The sequence below is a fragment of the Emys orbicularis genome, chromosome 21, assembly GCF_028017835.1.
Source record: "Emys orbicularis isolate rEmyOrb1 chromosome 21, rEmyOrb1.hap1, whole genome shotgun sequence".
Lineage (NCBI taxonomy): Eukaryota > Metazoa > Chordata > Testudines > Emydidae > Emys > Emys orbicularis.
Genome location: NC_088703.1, coordinates 19,244,551 through 19,258,980, shown reverse-complemented (window position 1 = coordinate 19,258,980; position 14,430 = coordinate 19,244,551). Strand labels below are relative to the sequence as shown.

Here is a 14,430-nt window from a genome sequence, read left to right as displayed (position 1 = left end):
CCAGCCCTCTCCTCTGCCCCCCCCTGCTCCCCCCAATATATCTCCATGCATCCCCCCCCCAAACTCCCAGGAGTACATTTCAAGGACTGGCTCAGGAGATGGGGGGGGCTTTGGACTCTTTCCTTGCAACTCTGATCCAGGGGTCCCCCCACACCAGGCCCCAGGGGATCCCCCCATCCGCCCCCCCCAAATCCAGCTCAGAATGCACGTCATGAGCCCTCCCCAGAGCCACCGGCCGCACCCCCTTCCTCCTCCTCCTCGTCCTCCTCCTCAGGGGTGCAGAAGGCGGAGTGGTCCTGGCTGTCGAAGCAGGAGTTGCTGAGGAAGGCCTCGGGGCGGGCGGCGGCCAGGAGCTCGGGCCGGTGCCCGCGCTGGTGCCGCAGGAGGCTGTAGGCGCGGGAGAAGAACTTGTGGCAGACGCCGCACTGGTGGGGCTTGTCCCCCTGGTGGACCTGCCGGTGGCGGGCCAGGTCGGCCAGCCGCTTGAATTCCTTCTGGCAGAGCACACACTGGAAGGGCCGGGCGCCCGTGTGGGTGACCTGGTGCTGCTTGAGGTGGGAGAGGCGCCGGAAGCGCTTGCCACACTGGCCGCAGGGGTAGGGCAGCTCGCCCGTGTGGATCAGGAAGTGGGTGGCCAGGTCGTACTTGCTCTTGAAGGCTTTCCCGCAGACGCTGCACTCGGAGCCCTTGTGGGGCTGCTCCGGCCCGGGGGCGGCTTCCCCGTGCGCCCGCCGGTGGCTGGCCAGCTCGCCCGCCTTGCGGAAGCGCTGGCGGCAGAGCGGGCAGCCGAAGGGCAGCCCGGCCCCGGCCCCATGGCACCGGCTGTGCTGCTTGAGGTAGGAGGAGAGGCGGAAGGCCATGCCGCAGTCGGGGCAGGCAAACGGCTTCTCGCCCGTGTGCACCCGGCGGTGGCGCGACAGGGACCAGGGGCGGGCGAAGAATTTGTGGCACACGCTGCACTGGTGCCGCTGGGCGCCGCCCGGCCCAGCCCGGCCCCGCGCCTTGAAGCACTTGTGGGCCTTCAGCTCGCCCTTGGTCTCGAAGGCCTCGTGGCAGCCCAGGCACAGCAACGTCCAGTCCGCCTGCAGCAACACCTGCTTCTCGTCGGCTTCCTCGCCCCCGTGCCCCTCACCTGGGGGCCCGGCCTGCTGACACGGCCGCTCGGCCGGCTCCGGGAAGCGCTGGCTGGCGTGGGTGCGCTGGTGGCGGGCCAGGTGGGCCGGGCGGCGGAAGGCCTTGTGGCACACCGGGCACTGGAACGGCTTCTGCCCGCCGTGGGTCAGGCCGTGCCGTGCCAGGTAGTAGGGGAATTTGAACTGCTTCCCACACACCCGGCACTGATGCCCACGCTTGGCACCGGAGCGGCACCGGTGGGATTCGCCGCCGGCTGGGCTCTGGGCAGGCGGGTCGCGGGGACGGCACCGGTGCTGCCGGAGGCCGTGGGCCTGGGCGAAGCGGCGCTGGCACGAGGTGCACTGGTGGGGCAGCCGGCATGGGGGCCTGCCCGGCGGCTCTGGGGGCGGCTCCTCCTGGGGGGAGTCGGGGGGCAGCCCCGGTGTGGGGGAGGGTGGGGACTCGGGCAGTTCAGTCTCCATTGTGGGGAGCCCTGGGTGGGAAGGAAAAGATGGGGGGGGTCAGGCAGGGAGGAAGTAATGATGGGAAATGTCCCCCAACCTGGCAGCGCTTGGGTATCGGGGCTGGCACTGACAGCCAGGGGAGAGCGCCCCCTACTGACCCCCTGCTGACTCCCGGCCCTGCTCCCCGCAGCCCAGCGCCCCCTACTACCCCCCCGCCCCACTCCCCGCAGCCCGGCGCCCCCTGCTGAGCCCCCACCGCCCCCTGCTGAGCCCTCGCCCCACTCCCCGCAGGCCAGCATCCCCCGGCTGACCCCCCGCCCCGCTGCCCGCAGCCCAGCGCCCCCTAGATTAGGAATGGGGGGGGGCTGACTGGCCCCCAGCCCCGCCCCGTCAGTGTCACTACTACCCGGCTCACTCCCTATCCACCTCTTTAAGGGTTAACCCGCCCCCCCACCCCACGCTCTCTGCAAACCGGCTGCTGCCCCTCCCATGTGGGGAGGGGGGGCTGCACGTCCAGTCCCTCCCCCCCATGGAGCACTGAGCGCCTGGATCCCCTCCTCCCCCCAAACGCAGCATCCCTGGGCCAGGGCCCCACCCCGCGAGGGCTCGCCCGGGTGTTACCTCTGCTGCCAGCTGCAGGCTCCGTGCAAGGGGGGGGGGGGGCGCAGGGGGGCGCAGGGGGGCGATGAGTGTGTCTGTGTCGCAGCCTATCTCGTCCCCCTCAGAAACACACACTGGTGCTCTCACACACTAGTGCAAATGCAGAGAGAGCAGCTGGGGGCCAGGACACCTGGGTTCTGTCCCCGTCTCTGGGAGGGAAGTGGTGGGTAGAGCAGGGGGGCTGGGAGCCAGGACTCTGGGTTCTGTCCCCATCTCTGGGAGGGAAGTGGTGGGTTAAAGCAGGGGGGCTGGGAGCCAGGACTCCTGGGTTCTATCCCCAGCTCTGGGAGGGGGGGGGGGGTCTGGTAACTTACAATGGCAGAAGAAATACAAAAGGGGGAGTTTTAAGACATTGTGTTGAGCAAGGGCCCTTGTGTAGATAAATCTCTGATAATTTTCATATGACTTTACATTGTGCCTCTTCATATAACCTTGTAGTGGGTTTACCCACGTGTGACCTCTGTTTTCATGAAACTTTGTGTCAAAGCCTCATATAGAAACTTTGCATTGAACCTTGGCATAATGTTATAGCCCCTAAGGAACAAGATCTCTTCCCCCCCCCCCCCTTTAATCAATTGCCCTCTTGAATGAAGGAGGTGTGAATGAGGAAGGCATGAAAGGCAGCACCTCCAGACAGCCTCAACCCTTGGCGAGGGGCTGGTAGCCAGACCCAAGGACAATAAAACGTGTCAAGTGGGCTCATTAAAGACAAGGAGACATACTAACGGTCTCGGGGGTTAGAAGCAAGCACCTTCTTTTGGAAACACCCTCTTTGCAGCATTGGGACAACACCCAGAAGGAAGCAGCACAAAGGACCAATGGACACAGATTTTGAATCTGGTACAGATTTGCATGAGAGGGCAGCTGCTATAAAAGTGAGATGTCTTGCAGAGGACCCCGGGTCTCGTCTTGTCAACATTGGAGCATCGATCCGGATCAGCAGAAACCCGGCTCCACCTCTCCCCCATCTAACTCACCTGGCCAGTGCAGTTAAGGGGAGCAACTATTTGGTAACAACAACAAGATGGAGTGTGCTTGTGTGTGTGTGTGTGTGAGTGTAATATATATATATATATATATATATCATATGCATATGATACAGTGTTAGTGAATACATGTATTACTAATAAATGTGGCGTTTTGCCTTATTCCCCCGAAAAGAACCTGTGCAGTACTTTAAGTACAACACTTGGGCTTGGTGACTCTGTGTCTGGGCAGCGCCCGGCCTGACGGGCCCCGATCTCACCTGGATCCTCTGTGCACCACTACAAACCGCCTAACGAATAGTAGCTGGTTTCCAAAGACAGCCTGGGAAATTTAAATCCAACTGCAAAATCTGTCCCGGTGAATTAAACCCTAGAAACGTTTCAGTTACTAACAGCTTCCTGATCTTCTCATTTATAATGAATCCACCCGGTCCCTAGCTCTGTTGGTTCAGTGATTCATTCTCCTCCCTGATAATATTCTGCACCTTATTTCTAGCCTGAATTCATCTCCCTTCACCACCCGGACACACTGTCTTTTGCTGCTCAGTGAAAGGCACCTACACCCAGAAATCTCGTCCCCCATGGAGCCTGTGATCCAATCGCCTCGTGGAGAAAGTAGCTGAATGTCATTCAAGGCAGTCTCCTGGACTGTGTCCTACCTTGGCTTGGAAGTATTCGGTTTTTATGCCATCCCGATAAAGGTCAATTTCACTGCCCACGCACAAAAGATTTTCATCCATAATAATCGCACTGTACAGCCAAGCAAAGGAGGCAATATGCATAGGGCCCTACCAAATTCACCGTCCACTTTGGCCAAAGTCACGGTCACAGGATTTTAAAAATCATAAATGTCATGAGTTCAGCTGTTTAAATCTGAAATGTCCCGGTGGTGTAATTGTAGGGTCCTGACCCAAAAAGGAGTTGGGGGGGTCACAAGGTTACTGGGGGGGGGTTGTGGTATTGCTACCCTTACTTCTGTGCTGCTGCTGATGGCGGTGCTGCCTTCAGAGCTTGGTAGCTGGAGAGCAGTGGCTGCTGGCCGGGAGCCCAGCTCTGAAGTTAGCGCACAAGTAACTGTGACCCCCCCCTGCAATTCCCTTTTGGGTCAGGCCCCCCAATTTGAGAAACGCTGGTCTCCCCCGTGAAATCTGGTATTTTGTAAACTTTTACCCTGTACTATACAGATTTCACCGGGGGGGGGGGGGGGGAAGACCAGATTGCACGGTCCGTGACGCATTTTTCATGGCCGTGAATTTGGTAGGGCCCTAAATATGCGGCTTGATTAAAGGCGGTTTGCTTTGTCTATTTTGACGGGTGCTGTCGACCATTTGTGTTTTAACGGTTCTAAAGTTTTAACGGGATGAATCTCAACGTCGTCTGGCATTAAATAATTATTGCCTGACCCCCCCCCCCCCCCATAAGTTCCTGCAACTGTGAACATGTAGCAATCGGTAAAAGTAAAATAAAAACGGCTTCAGAATAGACAGTGATGCTTTCCACCAAAACTATAAAAAAATAAAAATCAAATGGCACCCAGCCTCGTTATATCAGCAGTCGGACCAGGCCCTCGGTCCTTAGTACCTATGAATCTACACAGATTGAGCTCCATAAACCACTCTTTCGAAGGCAGATTTCCCAGACCTTCAATTCTTCTTGTAGCCCTTTTCTGAACCCTGTCCAACCCGGGCAGCGTTCGCAGCATTGTTCAAGCTGGGATATTGGCAAGAGAAGGGGGGTGAGTTCAGATCATGCATTGGACCAACTTCTGTTGGCGAGAGAGACGAGCTGTCACGGAGTGTGGGGGAGTCAGGGCCCAGCACCCCCCTTTTTCCTGCGATTCACCGTGACTCTCGGCCAGCCAGTAAAATGGAAGGTTTATTAGACGACAGGAACACAGTCCAAAACAGAGCTTGTGGGTACAAACAGGACCCCTCAGTCAGGTCCCTCTGGGGGGCAGGGAACTTAGACCCCAGCCCTGGGGCTCCCTCCGTTTTCCCAGCCAGCTCCAAACTGAAACCCCCTCCAGACGTCTCCTCCAGCCCCCCCCCCCCGGGCTCCTCCTCCAGCCTTTGTCCAGTTTCCGGTGTCACCTGGTCCCAGCCCCCCTCCTGGGCTCAGGTATCGTCCCTCAAGTGAAGTCACCCCCTGCTATCCCATCCCCAATGCAGCCAGTCCCAGTAAAACTCCCACGCAACATTCCCAGGTCAATCCGCCCCACTCCCTACTGCGTCTCATGAGCTTTCGAGCTCGTCTTCTTTGAGATCTATCAGTTAGCCAGTTTTGAACCCATTTGATAGGGGCGGTGTTGATTTCAGACAGCGCTCACTGGTTTTTAAGCAGCGCGGCGGGTGGTATTAAGCCAGACAGCAGCCTAGGTGTATAACGTCAGCACAGCTACTTTACCAACCAAACCTGTATTATTTTGAAATACCTGGGCCTACAGTTTTCCCCTAATTGAGTGATCAGCTATAAAACGTCCGTGACGGTTCATGAGATGCCACAATAACCTCTACTAACGAAGGCTGATGGGAAAAGGTAGGAAAGGGACAGGGAAAGACTGAATTAGTCCAGACCAGGGACTGTGTTAACATCATGCTTGGTAAATGGAAGTGTGGGATGAGAAATAGGTGGTGTCGGGAACTAGCCCTGAATGGTGGACAAATATGGGGACGGGCTGTTCCGCCCATCACTCCCTTTTGGGGTCCTTATAGAAAGAAATTTGGGGGAGCGGGAGAAAAATTGGCAACGGGAGCAAGCTTCACCATCGCGGCTTCCCCCACCCAACCCCCCGCACTCCTGGGACCCCAGACCTTCTTCGTCTTAATCCTGAGAGCTGTCCCAACCAAACCGGGCCAGAAATCCAGCCGATATCTCCACCAGCTCCAGCTGCACCCCAAGCCCGCCTGGGATGAAACAGGATTGGACTTTAGCAAGTCCAGCTCCGGCCCAGCTGAGCTCACTTCTCTTTCCCCAAAAGGGCCATTACTACCCTCGAAGAGATGATCAGACGAGGTGGCTTTTCCTTCTCCAGGCTCGGTCTGGCCACAAGGAACGAAGGAGGTTGTGCAGATGGAAGCCTCGTTTAATAGTTGACATTTCAACCTGTCTCTCCTTGGTTCCTGGAGCTTTCAATCAAAGGGTAAAAGGATTTTGAATGGGGTGTTGGCCAGGGTTGAGGGCTCTGGCTACCAAACCTCGTTTAACCCTTTAATGTTGGGCAGTGGCTGGGGCACGTCAACCCCCATGTAGACAGTGCTACCGCCTCTCGGGTAACTGGATTCGCTATTTCCCTAAAACCACCGTGGCTGATGTTAATTGGGGCAGGCAGCGTGGCCTAGCGGACGAGACGCTGGAGTGGCACTCAGCAGATCTTGGCTCTGCCATTGGCCGGCTGGGTGACTTTGGCCAAGTCACGGTCCCCCTCGCTGTGCCTCAGTTTCCCCCCCCTGTAAAATGGAGAAGATAATGCTGCCCTCCTTGGTTAAACGCTTTGAGCTCTGCTGATGGAAAGTGCTCTACAAGAGCTAGGCTCTTAGCATCCTGTCGTTCTCTACTGACCACGTCCTATATTGGCCTCCCCATGATTTTACCCTGGACCAATATCAAGGTAACCAGCCTACATGTACCCGGTTCATTCCATTGACCATTTCAAACACTGGCACAACATTCGCTTGTTCCCGGTCCTCAGGGACTGCCGCAGGTTTGTTAATGGGTCAGAGAGCGCCTCGGCCAATTCTTTGCACACTCTTGGGTGCAAGTTGTCTGGGCCTGCTGATTGCAAATGGGTTGACTTTACTAGTTGTCATTTAAAATGCTAGTTACTGAGGGAATAGCAAACAGTTCCCTAGCACTGTCACATGTGAATTCGTCATCCAGCTTCTTTCCAAACGCAGAACAGGAATGTGTAGATGGATGAAGGCAGATAAGGGATTACTAGTTTAAAGCATCCGTCTGACCTCCTGTATAGCAAAGAGCATTAAATATCACCCAGTCAGCTTTTGAGACCAATAACTCATGTGTTCTTCCCAAAAACATGCCCCCAGCTCTCTCTGGTTCTTGCAAGAATTTCCTCCCTGGCCTGAGAACAAGGTCCTCGTTTGCGGGGTCTTTTACAGAGCTCAAAACTCTTCTTTAGTCCCTCAAGTCTAGCCCTCCTAATGGGGTGTCTTTGGGGTTTTCTGGGCTGAGATCAGGAGCCCCCCCACAGCCCTCCTTCTGACATTGCTTCTTTCCCCCCTGTCCTAGACCCTTGCCTATATTGTTACTGTGAGACGGAGAAAGTTGAGATCTCTGGGTAGGTTCCCAAGAGGCACCGAGCCAGACGGCAGCGTGCGGCACCCCCGTGCCACCTCTCCGCGGCGCAGCGCACTAGGCATGGGGTCCTGGTGCATACCCTCAGTGCCGACGCCAGCAGCCGAGCGCCCAAGCAGTATGCAACCATTGGCTGTATGCCGCTGGACCGGGGGCGTCGGCCAAAGCCTGTAGCGTAGACGTGGCCACGGACCCTGGCAACAGAGAGGCCTCGGAGGCGGAAAAGCAAGACAGCCAAGCAGCAGCCCGTGAGCACGGCGCAGGACGTGGGAAAAGCTAGAGAGCGCGCTGTGGGGTCTGTTGTCGAGGGGCAGCACGCTTAGAAACCACTCTCGTTCGTGGTCCTCCCTGACTTTGTAAATAAACAAGATGGCAGCAAACTCCATCAATTTCTACTTCCACCAGGAACGTGCCCTGCGCCCTTAACTGTGACCAGCGGCTCAGGTCGAGAAGGGGTAAGGAAATCAAAATTCCTTCAGCCATGCCATGGGACTGAGCCCCAGATCACCCCGTTACATGGTTAGTGTTTCTCCCAGAAGGTAACCGTAATCAAATCACCGCTCAATCTTCTTTTCGGTAAGCTAACCAGCGAGATGGCTGGTGGATCCACAACTAGATCATAATCAAGGGTAAAAAAAAAAAAGGTATATCAAATGTTGTATCTAACCACTGCAATTTCATTCGAGGAGCTGCTGTTCGAACTGAAGTTGGGTTTGTTCGGAAAACCCACATGCTGATTGGGCGACGGGAGAGCTGATCTTAGCAGCAGAGACTGAAAGAGCTCGGCGTGTTTAGCCTAAACCGCCGGACGTCGCCACTGGGCAGGGAGAAGAGGAAGCGAAGCTGCAGGACAGCATAGGCCTAAAGCAAATGGGCCGTGGGTACATTTCAAAGGCAGTTTTTAACCAGGAACTGAGTGAGGTTCTGGAGCAGCCTTCCCATAGGAGAAGCAGGGGGCAAACGGCCTCTCTGGTTTGAAGATGGGTTTTGATCAGTTTCCGAAAGGGGTGAGCTGGCTGGATTTGCTGACCCGAAGAACAAGGAGCAGACGCCCCAGGTAGTCTGGCCCAATCTTGGGGCCTGTCCCCGTCCCCCACACCCTCCCCGCCAGTTTTTGGCATCCAGAAGAAATAAAAGCCGGGACTTGGTCAGGAGAGGGAAAGAGTTTTTTTATTTCCTGGTTTTTCAGTGTCGAGCTTCTCAGCGGGGGAGTTCGGGGGATTCTTTACAAACAAAGGGAGAGAAAAAAACAACACTAAACTATTTTAAACCAAAAAATGGGGATCTGGCTCTTGGGAACTAGAGTTGGCGCCACGGCAGGATATCACATGCCAAGGGATAGGGGAGGCCCAGTCAATCCAAAATCTGAGATTCGCTCTCTTCCCACCTCCGGCTCCGGCGTCTGTCTCCCCTCCCCTCAAAACCAGCGCCGTGTCCCTTCTGCAGCTGAGCAAAGCGTCCGCAGATCTGCACTCCTCGGAGACCTCACAAGAACAAGCTGATGTGTGCGGCCCAGCGTTGAGGAGACCCTACAATAACAAGCCCTAGCGGCTGCAGCCTAGTGTCCAGCAGAGATCTCACAACTGCAAACCAGTGTGGGCAACCATGTGTTTATGAGAGACCCTACAATAATAAACCAGCATCTGCAGCACAGGAGTTTCCCTGTGGTACTGAACTGGCAATGTCTGCAAATGACCCTACAGTAACAAGTGTGACCCTTGGCATTATGAGAGACCCTACAATAACAAAGGGGTGTGTGCAGCCCCAGCACTCCTGAGAGAATCTATAATAACAAGCATGACCTTGGGCATTTCTTAGAGACCCTACAATAACCAAAGGGTGTGGAACACACAACTGAGAGACGCTACAATAACACACCAGCGTGCAATGGGAGAGAAGCATCTTTTCTTAGAATCATAGAACATCAGGGTTGGAAGGGACCTCAGGTGGTCATCTAATCCAACCCCCTGCTCAAAGCAGGACCAATCCCAAGACAGATTTTTACCCCAGTTTCCTAAATGGCCCTCTCAAGGATTGAACTCACAACTCTGGGTTTACCAGGCCAATGCTCAAACCACTGAGCTATCCCTCCCCTCAGGATGTAGCTGGGTGAGAGGGCATGTGGAAGGTTGGAGGAGGGGCGCCTGAGTGACACCCCCACATCCTGCAGTCGAAAAGACAGGCAGGGCTAGATCCAAGCTCACAGGCTTGCTGGTTCTCCAGTCAACAGTGCGGACTAGGATGTGCGTGCATGTGAAGGGGTCTTGGCCATCACTAGGGATTTGGTGTTAGCGGTGGGATCCAAGCCGATGCCTCCACACGGGCTGGATGGCAGCTGAGGCTGCCTGGGTCGGTATCACACGGACCGCGGTGCAGGGAAGAATCTGGAGATTCCTTCTGGTCCAATTGGGTCCGAGTCTGTATGTTAAAGGCCCCGCCTAGTCTCTGGGGCAGGCTCCAGCCACAGCCTTAAAATTCCCCCCGTGGCTCCAATATTCTGCTCTCCCTAGATGACAGATTCATAAACTGGAATAAATCGGACGTAGCTCCATTGAGTCCATGGAGCCAGACCCCCAGCTGGTGTGAACTGATGAGAGAGGGTCCCTGACAGGGGGTCACAGGGGACAGATGGGGCAAAACCACTGAGCAGAGCAATGCAGGAAGGGATAGTGTCCAGGAGACACTATGGCCCTGGATGTACAAAGACCCCTAGTGGGGATGCTGGGCAGTGCAGGCTGGGGGAGTCAGTAGTCTCAGTGCAGAATCCCTATATACATATGGAGATATACCTATCTCATAGAACTGGAAGGGACCTTGGTCATTGAGTCCAGCCCCCTGCCTTCACTAGCAGGACCAAGTACTGATTTTGCCCCAGATCCCTAAATGGCCCCCTCAAGGACTGAACTCATAACCCTGGGTTTAGGAGGCCAATGCTCAAACCACTGGGTTATCCCTCCCCTGATAGCTCCCCTGATAGAATATATTCATTCTAAGTGACTGCTGGGTTTTCTGTCCCTTGGAGGCGAGGGCAGGGCTGAAACCAACCCCCTGATAACTAGCCTAGGGGGCATAGCTGAAAAGACCCTGCAATAACAGACTGGCACACACAGTCCCAACGCCTTCTAGTAACATTTCTCTGTGCAGTCCCAAGCTTATGAGGGACCGTACAATGACGAGCCAGCATATGTAGTGAGACCCTACAATAACAAACCAGCGTGTACAATGAGACCCTAGAATAACAAACCATTGTGTACAACCCAGCACTAATGAGTGATCCTGCAATAACAAACTGGCTTGAGTTCATGAGTAACCCTACAGCAATAGATTGCCATTTGTAATTAGACCCTACAAAAACAAACCAGCATGTGCAATGAGACCCTACAATAACAAACCGGCAGGTGCAGAGAGACCCTACAATAACAAACCGATCTGTGCAGCCCAGTGCTCGAGTGATCCTACAAAAACAAACCGGCACGTGCAAGGATACCCTACGATAACAAACCGATCTGTGCAGCCCAGTGCTTGAGTGACCCTACAAAAACAAACTGACATGTGCCAGAGACCCTGCAATAACAAACCGGTGTGCGTGGCCCAACACCAAGAGGGCACCCGAGCAGAACATGCCGGCCTGTGGCTACGCCAGCAGGGAGAGCCGGAGGTGGGAGGCAGGATGCGCAGGCCGGCCGGGGCTGCCAGGGGCCCCGCCCGGCTAGTCGATGCCACGGTGCAGTTTGAGGTGGCGGGAGAGGTTGCTGAAGGTGATGAAACCCTTGTGGCAGACGCTGCACTGGAAGGGGCGCTCCCCGCTGTGGAGCAGCCGGTGCCGTTTCAGGTAGCACTCGTGCCGGAAGAACTTGCCGCACTCGGTGCACTGGTAGGGTTTCTCGCCCGTGTGCACCAGCACGTGCCGGTCCAGGTCCCGCGGGCTGCGGAAGAACTTCTCGCACTCCGTGCACTTGTAGAGTTTCTTGCCGGGCCGGGCGGGGAAAGCCCGCAGCTCCAGCCGCGGCAGTAGGTGGCGCTCCAGCTCCCCGCCGGCCGGCGGCACAGGCCCCGTCGCCACCGGCTGGGGGGCGCCCTCCGGGGGCAGCAGCATGGCGTGGCTCAGCTGGTGGGCCTCCAGGGGCGGCAGAGCCCCGAAGCTCATGCCACAGATGCCGCAGGCGAAGGAGGCCTCGCCTGTGTGCGCCGCCAGGTGAGCGGCCAGGGCGCCGGCGTTGGCAAAGAAGGTGCCACACTCGCACTGGTACAGGCTGTCCAGGGGGCGGGTGTCCTGGGGCTTGCAGGCCGGGCAGCCCGGCCCCTGCGGCTCCTGCTGCCCCGGGGCCCCATTGCCCGCGCAGCCTTGGCAGGGCAGGAGCAGCGGCCGGTCTTTGGCGTGGGTGAGTTTGTGGCGCTCCAGCAGGGAGGGGGCGTTAAAGTCGCGCTCGCAGTCGGGGCACTTGAAGGGCTTGATGTCGGTGTGAGCCAGCCAGTGCTTCCCCAGCTCGGGCGCCAGCCGGAAGTGGCGCCCGCAGGCCCCGCAGCCATAGGGGGCCGCCCGCCCCTGGCCGCACAACCGCTCCAGGCAGCGGGTGGCGCTGGGCGGCTCGGGGGCACCCCCTCCGGGGGGCGGTCGGTGCTGGCGCTTGAGGTGCCGGCCCAGGCTGCTGCGGGAGGAGAAGCGGAGCTCGCAGACGTGGCAGCAGTAGGGTTTCTCGCCCGTGTGCACCACCTGGTGGTGGAGCAGGCCGGTGGAGTCGCGGAAGCCCTTGGGGCAGACGGTGCAGCGGTAGGGGCGTTCGCCGGTGTGGCTGCGGATGTGGTTGACCAGGTTGAAGGAGTGCTTGAAGCTCTTGCTGCAGTGTGGGCACTGGAAGGGTTTGAGTTCCGTGTGCCGGGCGAAGTGGCGCCGCAGGTCTGAGCGGTACCGGAAGCTCTTGTCGCACTCGGAGCAGTGGAAGGGCACCCGGGCGCCCGCCCCGTTGTCCGTCAGTGGGGTCGGTGCCAGCCCGTCAGGGCCGTCCTCCAGGTCTGAGCACGGCACCATGCGCTCGATGGTGCCAGGCGCCCGGCCGGGGGGCTGCCCGGGCTCCTCTGCCCAGCCGGTGCCCAGTCCCCCGGGCAGATCAGTGCCATAGCGCTCCATCCCCGCCGGGTCCCACGGACGCCTCTGGGAATCGCAAACAGGAGCCGAGTCAGTGATGCTCCCTCTAGGGGGCCCTGGCCCTGATCCCGCCCCAGGGCAGGGACTGGCTGGCTCAGGGGGGCAGGGAATGGGGCACGGGGCTTGTCCCCTCTAGGGGGCGCTGGCCTCGATCCCTGGCTCAGGGGACTGGTAATTACCTGCAGACCGTTATAAACCCGCAGGCCTCGTTAATCTCCTGATCCCCATTGCCCGGTTCTCAGCGCCCCAGGCCGAGGAAGCAGATTAATTCCAAAGCCCTGGCTCTGCCCCTCTATTTATAACCGCTCGGGCCACCAGCCAGCGGGAACCTCCTGTGACTGGTGGGGGCGGGGCAGGACTCCTGGGTTCTCTGCCCGGCTCTGGGAGGGGTGTGGGGGGCTGGTGGTTAGAGCAGGGGGGGCTGGGAGTCAGGACTCCTGGGTTCTGTCCCCGGCTCTGGCAGGGGAGTGGGGGGCTAGTGGTTAGAGGAGGGGGGCTGGGAGTCAGGACTCCTGGGTTCTCTCCCCGGCTCTGGCAGGGGCGTGGGGGCCAGTGGTTAGAGGAGGGGGGCTGGAGCCAGAGCCGGGGGTTCCCCATTCCTGGCCCCTTGTGCTCCCCCGGTGGAGGGGGGGGCGCCCCCCAATACTTACAGCTCCCCCTGGGCGCCGACATTTTGGCAGCCGGGGCTCGTCACTTCCGCCCCGGGCGGGGGGTCGCGGGTGCCGGCCCCACGGGAAGAGGGGGGCGTAGGCTGTGCCCCTCGTCGCCCCCTCCCCCACTGCCCGCCCCCAGCGCCCTGATTGGACACAGACAGACCCAATCGGACCCTCGCTCCCCCCACAGCTCCACTTCCTGCCGAGGCCCAGCCCCCTATCCCCATCCTGGCTGTGGGCAAAGGGGTGGGGACTAGGACAGGCGCCATCGTGACTGTGGGCAGGAGGGTGTAGTCAGAGAGGCGCCATCTTGACTGTGGGCAGGGAGGGGTGTAGTCAGAGAGGCGCCATCTTGATTGTGGGCAGGGAGGGGTGTAGTCAGAGAGGCGCCATCTTGATTGTGGTCAGGGAGGTGTAGTCAGAGAGGCGCCATCTTGACTGTGGGCGGCGAAGGTGTAATCAGAGGGGTGCCATCTTGCGTGTGGGCAAACGGGTGTGTGGCGGTCAAGGAGCCATCTTTACTGTGGGCAAAAGGGGGCAGAGGGGAGGCAACATCTTTACTGTGGGCAGGGAAGTAAAACATTCCAAGAGGCTCCCTTGGAGGTGCCCTTGTGGGCCACAGGAGGGGCAGGCAGAGAGGCGCCATCTTGACTGTGGGCAAAGAAGGGAGCGGCCCAGTGCCCCAGTCCCCACCCCCCTGAGCCAGGCAGTCCCTGCCCTGGGGCCGGATGGGAGCCGGTGCCCCCTAGAGGGGAAAGGCCCCGATCCCCAGTCCCTGCCCCCTGAACCAACCGCCCCCTTCCCCCCATCATTTGAAGACAGGCACAGACATTGTATTCATATCTCGTTTATCTCGCGAGGGGCTGGGGTGTTCTGGGAGGGGCGGGACCCCCGTCCGCACACAGGCAAGTCACTAAGGTCTCTGCTGCGCCCGCCAGGAGCCACCTGGGGTAACCTTTTCAAAATGCACCCCCTCCGTGGCCCTGCCCCCCGGCCAGGCCGGAAGCCAGAGCTGGTCAGTGGTAAGAGCTGCTCAGGGAGCCCAGGCCACCGTGGGGAGCCCCAGACTCTCCACCTGCCCTGGATGAGGAGCCGGG

At 58.4% G+C, this 14,430-nt stretch overlaps 2 protein-coding genes across 2 annotated transcripts; both read right to left on the bottom strand.

Moving 5' to 3' along the window:
* Positions 1-209: 209 nt before the first annotated feature.
* LOC135893115 (zinc finger protein 771-like) lies at positions 210-1,595 on the bottom strand. The gene has a single exon (XM_065420900.1). It carries the CDS (start codon positions 1,593-1,595, stop codon positions 210-212), a length of 1,386 nt encoding a protein of 461 aa, XP_065276972.1.
* Positions 1,596-11,238: 9,643 nt separating this feature from the next.
* Positions 11,239-12,677, bottom strand: FIZ1 (FLT3 interacting zinc finger 1). The gene has a single exon (XM_065420902.1). The coding sequence runs from the start codon at positions 12,660-12,662 to the stop codon at positions 11,244-11,246; it is 1,419 nt and encodes a 472-aa protein (XP_065276974.1). The 5' UTR covers positions 12,663-12,677; the 3' UTR covers positions 11,239-11,243.
* Positions 12,678-14,430: the final 1,753 nt, after the last annotated feature.